This window comes from Suncus etruscus, chromosome 3, assembly GCF_024139225.1.
Source record: "Suncus etruscus isolate mSunEtr1 chromosome 3, mSunEtr1.pri.cur, whole genome shotgun sequence".
NCBI lineage: Eukaryota > Metazoa > Chordata > Mammalia > Eulipotyphla > Soricidae > Suncus > Suncus etruscus.
In genome coordinates, this window is record NC_064850.1 from 154,572,624 (window position 1) to 154,595,186 (window position 22,563).

Sequence of the window (22,563 nt, forward strand, 5' to 3'; positions counted from 1 at the left end):
CACTGGCCCCGAGATGGTGTGTGATGGCCTCACCATCTGCCCATACTGAGCTGGTGGTGGACTGATGGACTCATCAGCTTCGTGGTTATTTACCTCCATAGGACTTTTGTTCACATGTATTTTTCTACTCTAACTACAGAATAAAGGACATTAGCAGAAAACAGCATCAGGGTTACAGAACACACTAGCAAGTGATTTGCAGACAAGCTGACCTTGAGCTCGTCCACATTCTTCGCCCAGAGAATGAAGTGAGAATTAGGAGTAAACTCTTCTATCCAATTAATCACCCCAGGAGGACCTTAGCAGGACTGAGTAGTCAGTAAATTACTCCCAAGGACCAAATAGGCCTGATAAGGCTATGGGAATAAATTCCTCCCAGATGGAAACCAAAGAGGCTAGATAAAGTTGTCAAAAATAAGACCTGAGGGACAGCAGGTAAGGTGTAAGGTCCTGAACACAGCAGACACACATTTAATCCCAGGTATCCCATTATTCAAACACAGCCAGGAGTAATTCCTGAATGCAGAGCCAGTAGTAATCCCTGAGCACTAGCAGGTGTGTCCCCCCTACCCTACAAAAACAAAACAAAAACCCCAAAACAAGAATCTGGGGGGTTGACTATAAATTTGGAGAAAATACCTATAATAGGATGTACCTATCACTAAATGTATTATTAATCACTGCATGTCCTTCAAAACACCTTGTATATAAACTTTGTATAAATAAGACTGGGGTTAATTATTTTTTTAATGGCTAGTCAGGTTGAGGCTGCATGCTTTTATATACTCACTTTCTCTCTAATCTCTCATTTGCCACGTCTTTCTTGGCCAGATGTCTGTGGCCAAGTGGTGGCCAAGGGTGTCTAAGTGGTTTTGCTAAATATCTTCCCCTGGTAAGATATAGTCTCACCACATATGAACAAACAGATGCAAGGTAAATGACAAAACTTGGAATGGGCACGGGTCAGTATGATTTGTACAACTGAAATGACAATTATTTTTAATCCTGAAGAAAGACGCATCAACTAGATTATGTCCTGAGAATGTAAAGGAATAAAGACATTTATTGTTTTGCCTTTTTTTTTTTGTGGTTTTTGGATCACACCCGGCAGTGCTCAGGGGAAACTCCTGGCTCCATGCTCAGAAATTGCTCCTGGCAGGCACGGGGGACCATATGGGAAGCCAGATTCGAATGAAGACCTTCTGCATGAAAGGCAAACGCCTTACCTCCATGCTCTCTCTCCGGCCCCTAAAGACATTTCTTGAAACAAACAAAACATAGCAATAAGATTATCTTTGGACTTTATGTGGGGGTGAACTCCTCGCCCACATGGCTCAGTTATCCTGTTATTTTTCTTACTGCTGATTTTATTTTTCTTACTACTTCACTTGTGACTAAATTAAATATTGTTTCTGGGTTGTTACTATTTTGGCAGTACTGGGGCTCTCGCCCAGGTCTCAGGCATGCTAGGCAGGACAAGCTCTACCACTGGGCCGGGCCACATCCCCTGACCACAAATACTATTTCTTATTTGTTGGCTTGTTTACTTGCTACCTCTCTAGGATCAAATATAGGAGCAAGGCCTCCTTGGCCAGTGTCTGCTCTGAGTGATGTGATAAAGACTTTGCAGAATGAATGAAAGACACGCGAAAGTCATAGCACTGGGTTAGGGCTTCCTTTTCCTTTGGACTGTGCTCCAGGAGAGGACTTTATGCAGATTATTTTGAAAGTCAAGTCTGTTTTGTAATCTAGTGGCCAAGAAAGCCAGATCTGCCAGGAGTGCAGCCTAAGTAACTGAAGGACCGGCTCTGCAGCACTAAATAGAAAATCCGGTTTCACCATTGGAAAACGTCTTCTGAAGTTGTTTTCATTGACTTTTTAACCTATCTAACTGAGGAGAAATTTTGTAAGCAGCAATATTCTAAGATAAAAAGAAGAAATGGAAAGAGAAACATTTCCTCATTACCTCAGAGATCTTTCCATTTTTTTTAAGTTCCCAGACTTTTTTGGCTTTGTTTTTTAAATGTGTAAAAATTAATTTTCGGGCCCGGAGAGATAGCACAGTGGTGTTTGCCTTGCAAGCAGCCGATCTAGGACCAATGGTGGTTGGTTCGAATCCCAGTGTCCCATAGGGTCCCCCTTGCCTGCCAGGAGCTATTTCTGAGCAGAGAGCCAGGAGTAACCCCTGAGCACCGCCGGGTGTGGCCCAAAAACCAAAAAAAAAAAAAAAAAAAAAAAAGTTAATTGCTCTAATCCATACAAATGTCCACTGTTTGGTGCCGTCATCTTCTGGTCCACCACACCCACAGGCTTTCCCCAGGAGCACAGCTCAGTCTTCACACGGTTGCTGCGATGATATAGCTCAGGTTGAATAAGCAATCTAAAGCTTCCAATAACCTAATCTGTGATTTTTTTAGTTTGTTTATTTATTTATTTATTTGTTTATTTATTTATTTATTTATTTATTTATTTATTTATTTATTTATTATGTGGAATGGGGTTACATCTGGCAGTGCTCAGGGTCACTCCTGATAGTGTTGGAGGACCATGCAATGTTAAAGCTCAAACCTGGGACTCCTGCATGTCCAACAGTCACTTCAGTGCTCTGAGCCAACTCTCCAATACTGTTTTTGGTTTTTTTTTTTTTTTTTTGGTTTTTGGGCCACACCCAGTGACACTCAGGGGTTAATCCTGCCTATGTGCTCAGAATTGCTCCTGGCTTGGGGGACCATATGGGATGCCTGGGGATTGAACCAAGGTCTGTTCTGGATCAGCTGCATGCAAGGCAAATGCCCTGCTGCATCACTATCACTCGCGCCCCTCCAACACTGATTTTTTTTTTAAACTTTATCAACATTGATAGGAAGAGACCAAGGGGCAGAGGTAGGATCCTGTGGTGGTGGTGGTGGTGAGGTAAAAAGAATGGTGTATACCAAGACCACTAATTCAACACCATTGTAAACACAGCATATTAACTATGACACAGTCTTTAAATAAAAAATATAAATTTCAGAGACATTGACTTACAAACAGATTCTAATAAAAAACATTTAAGCTTAATGCCATGCAATAAATTTGAAAGCAAGATAGGTTAAAGACCGTGCATTTAATCTGGGGCAAAGGGAGGAAGTGTTTCTGTTGAAGAGGGAGGTCTAAGTAATGATGCTTCAGACCCATATCTGAGGACTGTAGCATTTAGTTGTAACCACAGGGGCATCTGTGGTCACAGTTCAGAATCCCCAGGGCCCTGACACAGGATTACAAGAAACTCCCTTGCAGACTCACAACAATGACATGGAAATCCAAATGTTAGGATTTAATCTTTTTCAGAGTGTGGACACCAATCTCTTAAGACTGTATTCAACTGTCTTTCCTTTCAGTACAGCTCCGTATAAACCATCCTGGAAGGGTAAAGACACGAGAGAAAGGCATGCTAGCAGCCAGCTCTCCACTGGCACAGCACACAAATTGGCATCTCTATCCCAAAGCTCCAAATACACGCATCCCTTGTGTGGTCAGGAGTGTTGACTCCAAGACTGAAAGTCTCTAGAGTTTTGCAATTACCAACATATGCCAGTGTGCTTCGTAACTATTCTGCTATTTAGGAGAGACCAATTTAGCATAATCTACTTATGTGGGAGTTAACTAGTGTATTGGGTTTAAAATATACAAAAGCTCTGTCAAGCAGTCAGATTGGATGGCTCAGGGGGTTGTAACATGAGATCTTGTCCTTCAACTCCAGGTCAGGAGCTGACAGTCAGTTCTTTGAGCTAAGACCCTTGCCTTATTACCACCAGATAGTTCCTGTTAATTAGTAGTATCGGCCCACTTCCTGGCTTTAAAAAGTCCACATGTGAATGACTATCAATATACCTGTCATTAATATTGTTTTTGTAAGCGGTGATAATAAAAGACGAAAGAGATCTAACTCTGACCTAACTCTGTATTTTCTCTAAATGGTTATAGAATGTTACTTTCATACCATGATGTGGGCAGGAAGATATTTCAGAGTAGCAATAATGAGTGATTTTAAAGAAGTTATGTCATTTGGCACAGATATTTTAGTTATTCTGACAAGTTAAGATACTTAGGTTTTTTTTGGTCATGAAAATGAATGAGATATAACTAGATCTGTTCTCAAATCACAAGGCTCAAGGCAAATGTACAAGTGGATGTACCTCCCTCCCTTCCAAAAGTACCAAAATTTACAACTTCCTGAAGACATCGGCTCCTCTAAAAGGGAAGAGTATTTTCATTACAAACACCTTCAAAGAACTGATTGGGTCTTTGGTTCTATAAAACACACTGATGAAGAGAGAGCACACACTATCTATGCAGTTAATTCAGTTAACATAAAAACTCCCATCCCTTTAGCTAAAAAAAAAAAAAGCACCCAATGGAAGTGATTACCCAATGTTGAGTAATTCACCTGTGAGATGTAAAAGTTAACTTGATTATTCATGGCTCTTCAACTAAAAGCAAAAAATAAAAGGGCAAAAAAACCCACCCAAAACAAACAAACAAACAAAAAAAAAACCAAAACCCACACAGTGGAACCATGTAACCTTGGTAATGAAAGAAATATAGATGTATGAGTATTTTCTTTTAGTGAAAGGGCCATTATGATACAGTATGAAATATTCATGGAGAAAGAAGCTTATATTGCTTAGAAGGCCCATACATCTTGATGCTGTTCAAAGCCAGATGGTGAAAATCAAGATCTCTTAGGAAAATAACAGAGACTCCTACTTTATTGGGCTAGGGCAAGGCCTTGTGTGGCCTTTTAATGCTTCCCAGGTGCTTCTAATGAGCTGCGTGGTGGCCCACTTTACCACTTTTTGGGGACATATCTTGTTCTCAATATCATATCATATCAATGTTCTCAAGGTGGTTTTTAGCCAAGAGGGCAGGTTAACTAGATATAGAATAAACGTTATTTCAAATAAAGAACTCAAGAGCAAAAAAAAAAAAAGCCCCCCAAACCTCACTTTTTAATAGGCAAAGGATTTATTTTATTAGATATTTCTTTTCTTTCTTTCCTTTTTTTATATTTTATTAGATATTTCTTTTCTCTCTCTCTCTCTCTCTCTCTCTCTCTCTCTCTCTCTTTCTTTCTTTCTTTCTTTCTTTCTTTCTTTCTTTCTTTCTTTCTTTCTTTCTTTCTTTCTTTCTTTCTTTCTTTTTTGGTTTTTGGGTCACACCCAGCACTCAGGTGTTACTCCTGGCTTTATGCTCAGAAATCGCTCCTGGCAGGCTCGGGGGAACCGTATGGGATGCCGGGATTCGAACTACCATTCTTCTGCATGTAAGGCAAATGCCCTACCTCCATGCTATCTCTCAGGCCCCTTATTAGATATTTCTAATCAAAACAAAAAGATGTCATTGGTACATGAAAAATCACTCACTAACACTAACCATTGAAGCAATGCTAGCCAGTAATAGAGACAAAGCACTGTTAGAAAGACACTATCAAAAAGACAAGGGATCAGAGAAATATCATAGTGGGAGAGCATTTACCTTGCACATGGCTGATCTGGGTTCAATACTCAGCAGCCCATATGGCACCCTGAGCTTGCCAGGAGTAATTCTTGAACACCCCTAGGTGTGGCACAAAAACTGGGGAATGAGGGGGACAAGGGTGAGGGATGTGGTTTATACAGCACATGCTTTGCATATGTGAGGCTTTGAGTTCAAGTCCTGACATCACAAAAACAAGTGAATAAAAACAAGAGGATCAGAAATAGCAAGTGCTCACACAGAAAAGAGAGACTTTGTGTACTGATGGTGGAAACAGAAATAGGTAGGTACAACTATTATGGAGAACAGGTGAGAGAGGAAGTAGAGTGCCCTAAAGTAGAAGAGAACAGTTCAAAGTAACCCTACAATCTAGAGAACGTAATGGGAATTATTTGTAATTCTATGGTGAGTCACTTAATGTTCCAGGATTTATCATAAAAGATTATTAATATATATTATATCTAATATATTATATTAATATTAATATATTAGTTAATATATATTAACCATTAAACTGGTTCATGGGAGAGGGGTAGGCACACACACACACACACAGCTGACCCAGGTTTAATCTCTAGCACCACAATGACTCCCTGAGCACCACCGAGAGTAATCCAAAATAAGATAATCTGGTTCTTATTTTGAGGGCGCAAAATAGTGAAGAATACACAATTCAATATGGAAACCGTGTCATATCCTAAGTCACAGAAACAGATGTTATATGGTAAGGCTTGTTTAAAAAAGCCTTTATATATTTTTTCAAAAAAATATCTCCCAATAATAAATATAATGCTTGAGCAGTTCAGCAGTTCTTTGGCAGGTGAGGGCATTTAAAATAAAGAACCAGAGGTGCAGACTAGGACTTTCTTGAGCGAGTAGCAATCCAGGCAAGAATCCAGAAGTGAGGGTGTTTCCATGGTCTAGGAAATGAAGGAATGGGATATATTTGGAATTTGGAAAGCAGTCTAAAAAGAAACAATTGTTGGGTTTGGCTGAAGATTAAATATAAAAGCAATGCTATGCTTTGGGCACTGGGCCATGGCGTGCTACTCATAATCACATTTAATCCTTCCAATAGCCTTGCAAGAAGACATATTTCGTGTCTATTTTACAAGAGCGAAGACAGGTACTTAGAATCTCGACATATTCATGGCCGAACAGCTATTAAATAAACGGCAATGTCAGCACTCAGACCTGGGACTAATGAACCACAAATTATTTTTGCTGTTGCTCCTGTGATAGTGTGGCCCAAGGTAGTGAAGACAATTTGCAAAGGAGGAGCAACAATTTTATCTCTTCTAATGAACTAGATGAAAGAGAAAATCAATTTACGACGCATACAAATATCAAGCTGGAAAAGGTTTAATGAGCCGTTTAAAAAATATATCTGTGATGGACTGGAGCAGACATAAAATAAAAATAAGACATGTACATTTGTGGTTCCTACTGGTTACATTACAAGATTTTTTGAACAAGTGAAAAAAATTAAAAAATTAAAAATAGGTGAAAATAATTACGATATGTTTTATTGACTATACTCTCATTCTGACATGAAAGCAGTATAAAATTACTGAGATTATTTACATTTTTACACTTAAGAGGTCACTTCTATTTGGACGACCCTCCTCACTTCCAGCACTCAGTAGCTGAGGGTAGTGAGTTGACATGTGATGTGGCAAGTGCTGAGATGCATAGAATGTGATTTATTTTTCCATATAGATAGCAAATGAGCAAAAGGTAGACTCTTAGAAATAGCCATGGAGGGCCCGGAGAGATAGTACAGTGGCGTTTGCCTTGCAAGCATCCGATCCAGGACCAAAGGTGGCTGGTTCGAATCCCGGCGTTCCATATGGTCCCCCGTGCCTGCCAGGAGCTATTTCTGAACAGACAGCCAGGAGTAACCCCTGAGCAACACCGGGTGTGACCCCCCCAAAAAAACAAAACAAAACAAAACAAAACAAAACAAAAAAAAAGAAATAGCCATGGAGGGAACCACAGAGAGGCAGTACAGGGGTTAATAAGGTGCTTATCCTGAATGTGGTAGATCCCAGTTCAGTCCTCCTCACTATATATGGCTTCTGAGTTCTGCCTACAGTGATCCCTGGGAGCAGAACCAGGAGTGAGCTTGGAGCACAGCTAAGTGTGGCCCCTAAACAAAACAAAAAGAAATGCCCTAGTGGGGCCGGGCGGTGGCGCTGGAGGTAAGGTGCCTGCCTTACCTGCGCTAGCCTAGGAGACGGACAGCGGTTCGATCCCCCGGCGTCCCATATGGTCCCCCAAGCCAGGAGCGACTTCTGAGCGCATAGCTAGGAGTAACCCCTGAGCGTCACCGGGTGTGGCCCAAAAACCAAAAAAAAAAAAAAAAAAACAAAAAAAAAAACCAAAAAAAAAAAAAAGAAATGCCCTAGAAGGTGGTCAGAGAAAAATTCTTCCAAAGAAAGGAACCCCTCACTCTGAATGCCTTTAATAATAAGAAATGTTTTGATTACATGTGACCTATGATTTCAGTGCTGGGAAATGAAGAACTAGAGTTTCTTTCCCTCTATTCTTCTTTACTTCCAGTCTGGTTAAAGGACTGCAGGGAACTGGACAAAGGCCAAAGTCACAGGGTCTGTGGGAAGAAGATCCACCCAAACTGATTGAAACAGAAGAAAACCAACTGCTTACATCACATGCAGCTAGTGCAATGATAAACTTCACAAACTTCCCTCCTGCTTTGGAATTTATCACATTGTAGCAAAAAGGCCATGAGATCAGACCAGAAAATTCTGCTGTGCTTGAGAATTTTCTTTTTTGATTTATTTCTAAAACTAGGTTTTCCTCTGAAAAGACACAGTGATTGCTGTTGTTGATATTGGCATTATCAAAAGGTTAGGGAATGAAAATAAAGTTGTTTTAATGTTACTGCTATTACTGATACTCTTTTTTTTGTTGCTGTTTTTTTGTTTTTGGGTCACACTCAGCGGTGCTCAGGGGTTACTCCTGGCTGTCTGCTCAGAAATAGATCCTGGCAGGCACGGGGGACCATATGGGACACCGGGATTCGAACCAACCGCCTTTGGTCCTGGATCGGCTGCTTGCAAGGCAAACACCGCTGTGCTATCTCTCCGGGCCCTATTACTGATATTCTTGAGAGATATAGTCATCATGTTACTTCATTCAATTGCACCTATACTGCACTTAAAGAAGGTGGGAACTCAATAATAAAAATAACTCGGGCCTGGAGAGATAGCACAGTGGCCTTTACCTTGCAAGCAGCCGATCCAGGACCAAAGGTGGTTGGTTCAAATTCCGGTGTCCCATATGGTCCCCCGTGCCTGCCAGGAGCTATTTCTGAGCAGACAGCCAAGAGTAACCCCTGAGCACCGCCGGGTGTGGCCCAAAAACCAAAAAAAAAGAAACAAAAAAAACAACAACTCACTGATGTACAAATTTTACAATTTTACAATATCACATAAATCACTCTCTCTCTCTCTCTTTGGTTTTGATGGACCACACCAGGAGATCTAGTAATCAGAGTTCATTTCTAACTCTGTATTCAGGAAACCCTCCTGACAGTACTCAGGGGATCATATGGGATTCTGGGAATTGAACCCAGGTGAGCTTTAGGCAAGGCAAGTACCCTACCCACTCTGCTATTGCTTTAGCCCACATAAACCTATTAAAAAATTATCTTAGTTGAAGAAAAGAAATTGAAAGGGGAAACATTTTATCTTCTCAATCCACACATATTTTCATAAAATATCAGAGAGTAGAATAATATTAAAAAGCAGTAAGAAGCCTTTGTAAGTTATCAAGATGATAGAAATTTTCTGTCAGTACTATCTGCTTGGACTTTAAGTGACAATGGTGTCTGTCACTTTGTCACTTTGTAAGACACACACACACACACATATACACATACACACACAACTATTTTCCCAGTACCAAGGATTAAAACTTGGAGCCTTGTGCATACTAGGCATGCACTTTACCATTTGAGCTATCACCCATCCCCTGTAAGATACTCTTTAGAAAGCATATGCTTTTGGCATTATATTCTAGCAAAGGTATCCAGAAGAAGCCCTCTTTCCATAGTTCCATAAGCTCAAGTGAGCTCCTGTGTCTTCCCCCATCCTCCTGCAGATAGAGAAAAATCCTCCCTTAGAAGAGCTGAGCACTGGCCACCAAATTTAAGCAGATCTAGGACTATTGTCTTGGATGACAGAGTAACTGGTTTCCTTGGTAGACCAGGAAAGGTAATTTCTTAAGTATAAATGTATACTCCATATCTGTTCTCTCCCTCTTTTTTTCTTTCCTTCTTTCCTCTGTTCCTCCTTTTCTTCTTCCTTCCCTCTGTTTTGGGCCACACCTAGCTATGCTTAGGGACCACTCAAGGCAGGCTGGGAGTCCATATGAGGTGCTGGCACTCAAATCCGTGCCAGAAGTATGCACAGCAAGCACTTTACCCATGGTACAATCTCTCCAGTCTTATCTACCTTGATCTCTCAAAAGCTCCTTTGCACACGTGTGTGCATGCGTGTGTGTTTGAACAAATCTATCTTAGTTTTCTAGAATTTTGTATCTGCTCTAAATATACTTCCTCATCAATTAGAGAATTTCTTACTAATTTTTCCTCTGGCTAACAGTTGGTGAATATCTATTAGACTCCATGAGTGATCACCTATACAACTCTAGGAACTAGTAGCTGAAGAGACAGTACAGAAATTAGGGCACCTGTCTTAAATGTAGCACAACCTGATTTGATCCTTGGCACCACATGGTCCTTCAGCATAGTCCTGAGCACTGCTGGTGTGGCCCCAAATAAAAACGAGTCAATCATTACAACTCTAGGAATAAGAAACCTTACATTAGAAGAAGAGAGAGAAATAGTACAATTCCAATTTTTTTTGAGGGAGGGGCACTAAACTGAGGAATATAAAGATCTCTGCAAACTGAAAAATCACAGAATTCCAGGTCTTGCAGGCCAGTTTTCCAGGCCCTTGACCATGCAGAGGGTAGACCCTTGGCTGGTTTATAGTCATGTCACAGAGCAGACTTGGGGGCAGGACACCTGCTTGGCATTTTCATGTGCTAACTGCAGCCACACTGGTCAGAGGAAAAACAGTTATCAGGGGTCTCAAACTCAATTTACCTGGGGGCCGCAGGAGGCAAAGTCGGGGTGATCCTTGAGTGCAAAGTCAGTAGTAAGCCTTGAACATTGGGGGGTGTGACCCAAACAACTAAAACAAAACAAAACAAAAAAAGATTCCTCTAGGGCAGAGCCACAAAATGTTGTACGGAGGGCCGTTTGCGGCCCGCGGGCCGTGAGTTTGAGACCCCTGAAGATCATCATCACATGCATGCACTTCTGAGGGTGACTTTTCTGTTTGGCAGATTACCTTGATTCGGGGTATTTGGTGAGGGTGGCCAGGCTGCTGGTATACATGTGGCCGCCCACATCAATGTGGACGGGCGCATTGGATTTTGTGAGCTGTGCTGGAGTAGGAATGCCTTGATTGCTCAGTGGAGATGCAGGAGATCTAGTAATCAGAGGTCTTGACATATTGGGCCGGCTGTCCTACAGAGAGATAAGCAAGTTTAGACAAGTTTTCTTTTTTTCTAGCAGAGAGATAGGAAACATACAGCATAAAGATTAAGTCAGTTGCTAGTTTTGGCACTCAATAAAAATGGGAAAATCAGTTAGTTCTCACTATGATAATTTGGATCAGGAAACAAACCAAATCCTGTAACTAAGAAACTGTCCCCAGGTTCCGACAAGGAGTGGAAATCATGTTTATTTCACACCACAGATTATTAGATTTTTTAAAAAATATTTTTATGTTTTTATTTTGGGGGTTGTTTTGTAATCTTCCACCCAGGGACACTGAGGGTTTACTCCTGGCTCTGTGCTAAGGAATCACTCCTTGGCAGTACTTGGAGGACCATATGAGATGCAGGGGATAGAATCCAGGTTGGTTGTGTGCAAGGCAAGCACCCCGCCTGCTGTACTATTATCTCTCCATTTTCTTTATTTTTAAGATTTTGTTTTATTGACTTATCATTGGCTTATAGTATTATGAAATTTCAGGGGTGTAGCGTTATGTATGTGTCACTGTCATGCAACCCCCCCCTCTCCATCCCACCACAGTTCCGCTTCTCCTCTGGCAACCATCCCCCTTTCCACTAAGTAAGTTGTTTCTTGCTAGCTCATTTGCTTTAGTAAGGCTCCTCGTAGTTAACAACGGGTAAATGTGGAGCAGAACGATTCATTCCAGATGAAAAGATAATCAACACTTAAAACAACCCACGTCCAAATAAAATGTGGGCTGATGTCTCATTCTCTCCTAAAACTTCCTTATAGTTACACAGAATGATTTTCAGCTCTTCTTCTTTTTTTTGGGGGCCACACCCATTTGATGCTCAGGGGTTACTCCTGGCTAAGAGCTCAGAAATCGCCCCTGGCTTGGAGGGACCATATGGGACGCCAGGGGATCGAACTGCGGTCCTTCCTTGGCTAGCGCTTGCAAGGCAGACACCTTACCTCTAGCGCCACCTGTCCGGCCCCAATTTTCAGCTCTTCTATTTTGCAAAATACGCTCACAAATCTCTGCTTTTCTTTGCACACTTTCTTTGATTTTAGGTCCACACCCAGAGGTGTTCAAAGTGATTCTTGGCTCAGTGCTCAAGGACCATGTCTGGCAGTGCTTGGGAAATCATACGTGGTGCTTGCTGGGGATCAAACTGGGGGTCGGCCGAATGCAAGCTAAGAGTCTAAACCCCTATACTATCTCTCCAGTCCAGTCTATGCTTTTCAAATTTGGCAAAAGAAGTCACAATGCTCAAGCCATGTACTTTAAAAAAAAAAAGCAACCTTGTAAACAGGCACCAATGTCAACCAGGTGAAATACACCCACACCCACACAGAGTCCCCAGCTCTTCTTCCTATGGGACATAGGTCTGGGAAGGCTTTGAGAAGAGGGTGCCATGAGCAAGCGCTCTTCCTGTACTCCCATCTCTTGGAAGAAGTTGAGTTTCCCAGGCAGTGTGTTTCAGCAGTGGACAGAAGAATGTGGTGGCAGTGAACAGAGTATGAGGTGGTCTTGTGAGCATAGCTCACAGCAGGAGACTATCAGGTGAAGGCAGCAAGAACACACTGAAGAAACCACACTCTTGAGAACATTTAAGAGTATTTCCTTCCCCTAGATACAATATAAATATTTCCAACACAATCCAAACATGGCTGATTGCTCTGCAGAGGCCAAATCACAGCCAAGGCAAGTCCAGGTTCTGGCTTTCTTTGAAGGGTTTGAAAAGTAAGAGGCTCCAGTAGAAGAATCACAATTTGGTTGGGCTCACAAGCCTCAGGCCACAAGGATAGTCTCAGGGTGATCACTTAGTGAGATTGTTTGTCAAACAGACAATGTGTGGAGGAGCCAGTGACATGGCATACACATGGTAGGATTTTGATAAAAGCTTTTGATGGAGATGATAAAGAGAGAATTACTGAGTTTCTATGCATAAAACCCAGTATGGTCAAATATAAGTTTGCAAAACATCATAGACTTTATGATCTAAAACAGCTTTAGGAGTTACCTGATGCATAACTGTTTGACTACTTAGCTTCAGCCAGAAGCCCAGGCAGGAATGAATGTGTGTCTTACAGAAGCCACATCTACTCTAAATGGGATGGTAATATGGCCTCAGCTGACCATGTATTGTTTCTCCAAGTTGAATTAGACAAAGCCCCAAAGCTCTGCCAATGTTCCAACTGGGTGGTGTTTTCATGGGTAACAATTCATTGTATTGTCTTTATAGAGAAATAACCACATTGCGAACTATCCTAACAATGAGGATAGATGAGGGAAGTAGAAAGCCTGTCTAGAGTACAGGTAGGGGGCAGGGAGGGGAGGAGGAATATTTGGGTCATTGGTGATGGGAATGTTGCACTGGTGATGGAGGGGTGTCATCTGAAATGACTGAAACTCAACCACAATCATGTTTGTAACCAAGGTGTTTAAATAAAAAATATTAAAATAAAAGATAAGGCTAGAATAAAAAAGTATTTAAAATTATTAAAATAATTTTCAATTAAAAGTACCTGTGTACTTTTAATAATACAAAGTAGACATTAAAGGAAACAGGAGGACTTTTGTGACATACAGAAAGAACTGTCAAGGGGTATCGAACATGGGAGAAAATTTTAAAACAAATATACAAATGGTGGTAAACAGTTCAATTAAGATTCAGTACTATTAATGTTACTCCAAAATTTGGATGAGAGGAAGCACATTTTTTTTTAAATTTATGGAACGCTTCACGAATTTGCGTGTCATCCTTGTGCAGGGGTCATGCTAATCTCTGTATCGAGGAAGCACATTTATATATTATACAATAATATGACTTCTACTTGTCACAGATACATACTACCTAACTTCTTTTATATTATTGTCATTATTAGGTTTTGGTTTGGGGGCCAGTCAGTAATGTTGAGGGGACCATACAGTGCCAGGACTGAACCCTGGTCTCCCACATGCAAAGCTGTGGCTGGCCCTTTCAGTTATCTTCCCAGAGCCCATAATTTCTTTCATGCTCTCTCTCTCTCTCCCCCTCCCCCTCTCTCACCCTTACCACACACCTCCTTTACCCTCCCTGCCTTTTACAATTCAACCCATCATAGCACTGCACCCTCTATAATAGTTTTTCAATTGGACACATTCTATATCTTGCCTGAGGTGCTCAGTTGAAAATGAACAGATTTGCAGGGTTAATACTGTAGTTAGACTGTGACCTCATTCAACACAGCTATAACACTGCAGGGTCTATATAGCAGGGGAAAAATGAAAGCATAACTGATCGGTTGAAGGATTCCAGATTTTTCAGAATACAGAGCATTTACATTGTAAATCATAAATGTATGGATATTGCTAAATTTAAAATTAAAACAGTGTTTCTTCAGCTGGAGGAGGCAGTGGTGATTAACCCTTAAGGACTAAGAGGGAATTTCATGACTACTGGGCAAAGACAGGTTAGGATAGGGCTGTGAAGTACAGAACTGATCTTTGAAGAGATTTAGCTCCTCTGGACTCTCACTGCTCATTCTGTCTGTTTCTCCTTAGTTACAAGAATTTTGTTTTATTTTTCTTTTGCTTTTTGGGCCACACCCAGTGACGATCAGAGGTTACTCCTGGCTATGCTCTCAGAAATCGCTCCTGGCTTGGGGGACCATATGGGACACCAGGAGTCAAACTGCAGTCTGTCATAGGCTAGCTCGAGCAAGGCAGACACCTACGGCTTGTGCCACTGCTCCAGCACCAGTTACCAGAATTTCTAAGACATTAACTGATGATTCGCTACAGAACAGAGGTGTTCCTGGAATATATGCGGTATTGGTAAAGCTTAAAAAAATCTTTTTTTGGGGGTAGGGAGGGAAAATCACACCAGCAATGCTCAGAGATTACTCCTGGCTCTGTGCTCATGAATCACTGCTGCCCTATAACTGAATTTCCAGCTTTCTCATCTCTGCTCTTTAAGTCTACCTTTCATCTGCCTTTCCCTGAATGTTTGGACATCAATATGTACTACTAGTGACTCATACTTGATTGTACTATCATTCTGGCCTCTCTTTCAGATGTTTTATTTTCCAGTTGCTTTTTTTTTTTTTTTTTTTTTTTTGGTTTTTGGGCCACACCCGGTAATGCTCAGGGGTTACTCCTGGCTATGTGCTCAGAAGTTGCTCCTGGCTTGGGGGACCATATGGGACACCGGGGGATCGAACCGCGGTCCGTCCAAGGCTAGCGCAGGCAAGGCAGGCACCTTACCTTTAGCGCCACCGCCCGGCCCTTTCCAGTTGCTTTGAGCCTACAGCTTCCTTATCCAGCTTACCTACTCCACAGATCTGCAGTCCTTTCTGGGTAGAATAATCCTTCAAGATACTTAACTTCAGGCAGTTTTCAAAAAAACAAGAGTGATAGTAATGCATTTGCCTTGCACGTGGCTGATCTGGGATGGACCTGGGTTTGATCCCCAGCATCCCAAATGGTTCCCTGAGACTGCCAGGGTGATTTCTAAGTACAGATCCAGGAAGAATTCCTGAGCATCACTGGGTATAGCCCCCAAGTACCCCCCCCAAAAAAAAACCCCTAAAATGAAAAAGAAAATTTGTGGACCCAAGTGGGTACAGTGCTTTACAGCATTTCTACATTTGTGGACCCCTATCAGCTTGCATATGGGTCCGTGGTCTGGCTATAACTATACATTTATAACCACTATAGTTGGCTCCTATTTTCAGCTCTTCTACATCTATGCAATCAGCATTGGTTTGTCTGAGAAGCAGTGGTGCAGAACAAAAGAAGTTTCATCCAGGACATGGCGTACAAACTGGTAAATTAGATACAAAAATAAAAGCTTCTTTTTTTTTTTTTTTTTTTTGGTTTTTGGTTTTTGGTTTTTGGGCCACACCCAGCGGTGCTCAGGGGTTACTCCTGGCTGTCTGCTCAGAAATAGCTCCTGGCAGGCATGGGGGACCATATGGGACACCGGGATTCGAACCAACCACCTTTGGTCCTGGATCGGCTGCTTGCAAGGCAAACGCCGCTGTGCTATCTCTCTGGGCCCAGGAGCTTCTTTTTAAAGTAATTGAGAGATATTGGGGCTAGAGAAATATTACAATGGACTGAAAGCTTGCCTTGCATGCAACGGAACTGGGTTCAATCCCTAGCACCTCAAAAGTTCACTGAGCAAGCCCTGAGCATCTTCAGTATTGGCCCCAAAACAAAATAAAAACTTTTTGATATTAAAAAGTAGCTGAGGGGGGCTGGAGAGATAGCATGGAGGTAAGGCGTTTGCCTCACATGCAGAAGGTCAGTGGTTCGAATTCCAGCGTCCCATATGGTTCCCCGAGTCTGCCAGGAGCAATTTCTGAGTGTAGAGCCAGGAGTAACCCCTGAGCGCTGCCGGGTGTGACCCAAACAAACAAACAAACAAAAAAAGTAGCTGAGGGGCTGGAGCAATGGTGCAGCGGTACGGCATTTGCCTTGCATGCAGCTGACCCAGGACAGACTGCAGTTTGGTTCAATCGCTCAGTGTCCCATATGGTCCCCCAAGCCAGGAGCGATTTCAGGAGCAGGGGGTAATCCCTGAGTGTCACCAGGTGTGGCCCAAAAATTAAAAAAAAAAAAAAAAAAGTAGCTGAGAAAGGAGGTTAAGTTCTATGTGTGAAAAAGACTAAATACAAATTACATGATGGAACAGAGACAAACAGTAGAGGACAAACAGTACAGCATACACCAAAATGCTAGTTCTGTGCTTTGGACAAAATATAAGATAGGAAGTAGAGAATTAAGCCATCATACGAGGTTCATAAATTAAACAATCCTTAATAAGCTGAGCATGTGGACAGTGGTGAAGCATTTGCCTTGCATGTATGAAGTCCTGGGTTTGACCCTGATATTGCAAAACCAAACAACTGAACCAAATAAAGAACAACTAGAAAACAAAAAAAAGGGTACTTGAGCTATAATGCTGTTTCTTTTCTGATCAAAATCTTAATTTATCAGGCTAAAATAAAAGCAATGAAAATTTAGATGCTTCAGAGTTGTTTAAAATGACTGACAAATATTTTGAATGAATCTTCAACTACTTCCTAATCGGCAACAGCAAAAAGTTACTCTTCTTGCTTCCTTCTAGAAAGGGTTATTGTTTATCTATTCCCAAGCATAATCTCTGCCAGAAATCGCGTGAGTAACCTCAATGAGTCTTTTAGTTCCCCCCACTTTTCATAATAAAATATGTATCTTAGAATCTCCTTTATTAGATTAGCAACCTGGGACCATGAAAAGAATGACTATATGCCAACATTTATTTGCTAAAAGAAAATAAACTTGGAGAGACCATTTTGATAATTTTGCAATGTTTATTACATAGGTGAATTAATTTTTAAATTAAAATTCTAAGCTATTTTTAAATGTACCTAAACATTAAGTGTATTTAAAAAAACCACAAACTACATTTGAATTATAGATGTTGCTAATTTTTTGTTTTTAAACCATACCTGGGAGTACTCATGGGACTATATGAGGTGCCAGCAATTGAATCAGGGTCAGCCAGTGCAAGGCAAGTGCCCTACCACTATACCGTTGCTCTAAGGATGTTTGTAATTTTTATTTGGGGGACTACATCCAGCTGTGCTCCTAAGGTGCCTGGAGTTGAACAAAGACCTCCTGCCACATAGTAGGCACTTCAGGAGTTGAGCTACCTCTAGCTTTACTTTTGTTGTTGTTGTTGTTTTTGGGTCACACCCAACAGTGCTCAGGGGTTACTCTTGGCTACAAGCTCAGAAATCGAGCTCCTGGCAGGCTCGGGTGACATATGGGATGCCAGGGTTTGAACCATCATCCTTCTGCATGCAAGGAAAACACCTTACCTCTATGCTATCTCTCCGGTCCCTAGCCTTACAATTTTTAAAATTAGTAAATTTTAAGATGCAATAAAAATGTATCAGCTCTACATTTTTACAAAATAGGCATGTTTACACTGTGAAAAGTTCTGGAGACAGCACAAAATTAAATTAGGACTGGATGATGATGGTTCTAATTTTTATTTTTATGCTTTTGTGTCTTTTGGCACTGAACATTTGTACTATTTATTTTTTTTTAGGGGGTCACACTACGAGGTGATCAGTACTTTCTCTTGGCTCTGTGTACAGGATTCACTCCTGGTGATGCTTGGGTGCCAGGGATTAAGCATCCTGCTGCTGTTCCATTGCTCTGGTCTCACATTTGTTTCTTTTGGGAAAAAATGGAAAGCTTTTTCTGGTATGACACATGCTTTGCCACTAAATTATATTTGGGAAAAAAAATTTAAGAAGAAAATAAAATCCCAATATATTGCCTAATTATGTCAAGTAGTACACACCTTTGTCCTGTTCCTATATTTTACCTTCATAAATGATCAGATTTTTTTTTTTTTTTTTTTTTTTTTTGTGATTTTTGGGTCACACCCGGCAGTGCTCAGGGGTTACTCCTGGCTCCATGCTCAGAAATCGCTCCTGGCAGGCACAGGGGACCATATGGGACGCCGGGATTCGAACCGATGACCTTCTGCATGAAAGGCAAACGCCTTACCTCCATGCTATCTCTCCGGCCCCAAATGATCAGATTTTTAAAAATAGAAGACTTTAGAATTAAATAAGTGGAACTGAACTTAGGGATAATGCTTCCTTTCCCTTTATTTCCTTGCCAGGGAGGAAATGTGTCACGGTAATGGTCACGGTAAGTTTATATTTAGCTGACACAAAAGTCTATTTACTTTGATCCTGAAAAAAGAAGGTAAGAGCTTAACTTAAGAGTTTCCCCACTCTTGGGAACTATCTGGTCATGGGTCCCTTCCCCCATGTCTCCTCATTCCCAGATCTAAAATATGGTGACAGCAAGGTGATAAAAAGCTGCACAGACGTGTCCTGTCTTAGAAGATGCAAACGGCAGCAAAGCTTGGCAACGAAACAGTATCTAACACTCACAGAGGGCTTTCCAGCCTGAAATCAGAAACCTCTGCACAATGTTAAGTATTATCACCATTTCACAGAGAAGGAAGTTGACTCTGAGGTCAAGCAGCTTAGCCTATAATTATCTAGTAATGAATTTACTGTGATATTTTACATGCTGGCTATTGTATATGAGGATCATGTTACTATTCTCCATGACACAACTACCCACACTCCTGGTTTTCCTAGAGAAGGGAGAGATTTTCTTGCATCATCCACACTGTTGCACTTGGTCTGTTGTTTGTTTTGTTTTGTTGTTGTTAAACTCAACCTGTAAGAGGGGCAGATGGATTGTCAGTGGCCCTGTAGAAAGCTGGTATCAATGTGTCCAGGAAGTGGTCACCTCCTCACCACAGACTACTCGCATTTTATTTACTCCTCTAACTGCTAGTTCCTGATATGAACTACAGGACACATCTGTCTCTAGTAGACAATAAACTTGACTTATTGACTTCTTGGATGTGGTCATAAAAATTCTTTGCCTAGAAGAGTGTCAAAAGCTAAATGTGTTCCTTCTAACTTTAATTGAGTCCCACAATTTAGGAGTCTGAGATCACTATATGCTTGACCTTGTTGATTAAAAAAGCAAAAAGGTTTGGGTCGGAGATAGCACAGTGGTAGCGCATTTGTCTTGCATGCAGCCAATCCAGGACAGACAGTGGTTCGAATCCTGGCATCCCATATGGTTCCCAAGCCAGCCAGGGGTGATTTTTGAGCACAGAACCAGGAGTAATCCCTGAGGGCCTCCAGGTGTGACCTAAAAACCAAAAAGGTGGGGGGCCTGAGAGATAGTAAGGTCCTTGCCTTATTCACCTTGGGTCCTGATTTGATCTCCAGTATTCTTTTTTTTTTTTTTTTTTTGTGGTTTTTGGGTCATACCCGGCAGTGCTCAGGGATTATTCCTGGCTCCAGGCTCAGAAATTGTTCCTGGCAGGCACGGGGGACCATATGGGACGCCGGGATTCGAACCGATGACCTCCTGCATGAAAGGCAAACGCCTTACCTCCCATGCTATCTCTCCGGCCCGTGATCTCCAGTATTCTATATAAACCCTAAGCTCTTCCAGGAGTGATAGCTGAGAGCAGAGACAGGATTACCAAGCATTACCAGATACAGGAAATTTGATAAGATTTTAAAAAATACAACTATGCTTTAAAATATATTATGTATACTATGTACTGACGCTTTAGGGTTTTTGGGGGGAGGTTGGGAGGAGACAAATAGCAGTGCTCAGTAGCCACTCCAGGCAGTGGTGGGGAGGACCATATGCAGAGCAGATAACTGAACCAGGTTCACAGCAGAGCACTGTGTGCAAGGCAAGTGCCTTAACCTCTGGACCAGCTCTCCAGTCCCCTCACTGAGAGCAACCAAATATATTGAAACATAAAGGAATGTGACTCCTGTTTTTGTATGGTTTTGTGTTTGAGCCATACTTGGTGATGTTCAGAAATGATTTCTGGTGGGACCATATGGGATGCCAGGGATCAAACCTGGGTTGGCTGTGTGCAAGGCAAATGCCTTCCTTACCTGCTGTGCTACTGCTCTGGCCCCAACAACTCGTTTTATTTTTTATTTTTATTTTTTTTTTTTTTTTGGTTTTTGGGTCACACCCGGCAGTGCTCAGGGGTTATTCCTGGCTCCAGGCTCAGAAATTGCCCCTGGCAGGCACAGGGGACCATATGGGATGCCGGGATTCGAACCGATGACCTCCTGCATGAAAGGCAAACGCCTTACCTCCATGCTATTTCTCCGGCCCCAACAACTCATTTTATAAATCCAGGTTGTTATTTTAAAATAAGATCCACCTATATCTAAGAATTCTCCTATATTTAATAATATACTTAAGAATTCCCTGTATTACAAGAATGGAATACTCCTCTTTTTTTCATGTTCATGTTTTTATTCAGTTACACTCTAAAGAGGGAAGTAGTTGCAGTTCTTTTAACATGTTGACATCAATCAAGGTTTCTAAACACAGAAATGTTTTTGTGGGGATGTGATAAAGCAGAGGCTCAAGTTTTGGTGTGAGCTCTGTCACTGTGAGTGATGTGACTTTGGCAAGAGCTTTCCTCCCTCCAGTTTTCTCATTTATAATCTATGCAGTGAGACCAATTGAACTAGACTTTTTCTTCACTCCTGATCAAAAAATATAGTGCTTGAGAGATAATATAGTGGGCAGGGTGCTTGCCTTGTATACCGCCACCTGAGTTCAATCCCCGGCACCACATAGAATGATCTGAACTCCCTCAGGAGTTCAATGAGCATGGAGCCAGGAATAAGTCCTGAGGGCCCGTGGATATGTCTCTTCCTCCACTGGATTTGGGGGCCATACTCTGACATTGTTCAGAGTTCACTCCTTGCAGTATTCAGAGGACCATGTCATGCCAGAGATAAATCTGAGCCTCCTGAGTAAAGCCCAATTGATTAAAGCCCGCTGTTCGCTCAATAGGCTGAACAAACTAGATACTCAATCTCTCCAGTCTCTTAGAATTTCTACTTAGTAGCATTTTATTAGAGAGCTGTTTAGATTTTGCATGGTTCCAAATTACTAGAGAGCCAGAGAGATACGATGAGGGTAAGACACTCATCATATTGGGTGTTAAGGGGCTGGAGAGATAGCATGGAGGTAAGGCATTTGCCTTGCATGCAGAAGAACGGTGGTTCAAATTCCAACATCCCATATGGTGCCCCCCACCCCCGTGCCTGCCAGAGCGATTTCTGAGCATAGAGCCAGGAGTAACCCCTGAGCGTTGCCGGGCGTGACCCAAAAACCAATATATATCTATATCTATATCTATATCTATATCTATATCTATATCTATATCTATATCTATATATATCTTGAGTGTTAAGACCCAAGTTTGATTTCCCAGCACCACATATGGTCCCCAAAATATTGCTAGGAATAAGCTTGGGGCACTGCCAGGTGTGGCTCCAAAAATCAAAACAACCAAATTACTGAAGAGACGTAATTAGCTTAGAGAATGCCAAAAATAGTTTTTGTGATATAACATAAATTTTTAAAAATAAAGCATGTCGCAAAAAGTCGCAAAAAAATTAAGCATGAACAAAATTCGTGTCATCTTTAAAAAAGACACATTGAGTAATATTTGAAAAATGGAGGAAGTACTTCCATGTTTACACAACAGACTCAGTTGGTCATGTGCCATGCTGACAGGCCTGCCAGGGGTCTCGGAGACTGCCAAAATCATTTCTCTGCCTAAAATCTAGTGCTAGGTTAAGTTCTTGATCCTCAGAAGATGTAAACTGATTCTTCTCTGGTTGTTCAGATCCTGAAAGTTCCCAGTGATGTTGCTCCCACTTAAGTGACTAGTGAAAGTAGGTATTAAATACAAGCAAAGGAGAGTGGCCACTATGCTGCTCTGATTTAGTTCTTGAGAATGTGTTGGAAGCCAGATGTGAAGCTGCCAACTGTGGCCCGTGTGCGGTCCTGGAGGGTCAGCAGTGCTGGCCTGGTCTGAGCACTACAGACTTGGAGCTTGGGATATTTTAGATGGCATTAG

The 22,563-nt window shown here is 41.6% G+C and overlaps 1 protein-coding gene and 1 pseudogene across 2 annotated transcripts in view; both read right to left on the minus strand.

Moving 5' to 3' along the window:
- The window catches only part of KCTD1 (potassium channel tetramerization domain containing 1), an 802,770-nt gene that overhangs the window by 742,330 nt on the left and 37,877 nt on the right, over positions 1-22,563 (minus strand). For both annotated transcript variants that reach the window (XM_049769550.1, XM_049769549.1), the window contains exon 2: positions 10,899-11,077. In XM_049769550.1, the coding sequence (XP_049625507.1) occupies positions 10,899-11,077 (179 nt within the window). The remainder of the gene's footprint in view (positions 1-10,898; positions 11,078-22,563) is intronic.
- LOC126004878 (uncharacterized) lies at positions 13,798-13,895 on the minus strand (annotated as a pseudogene).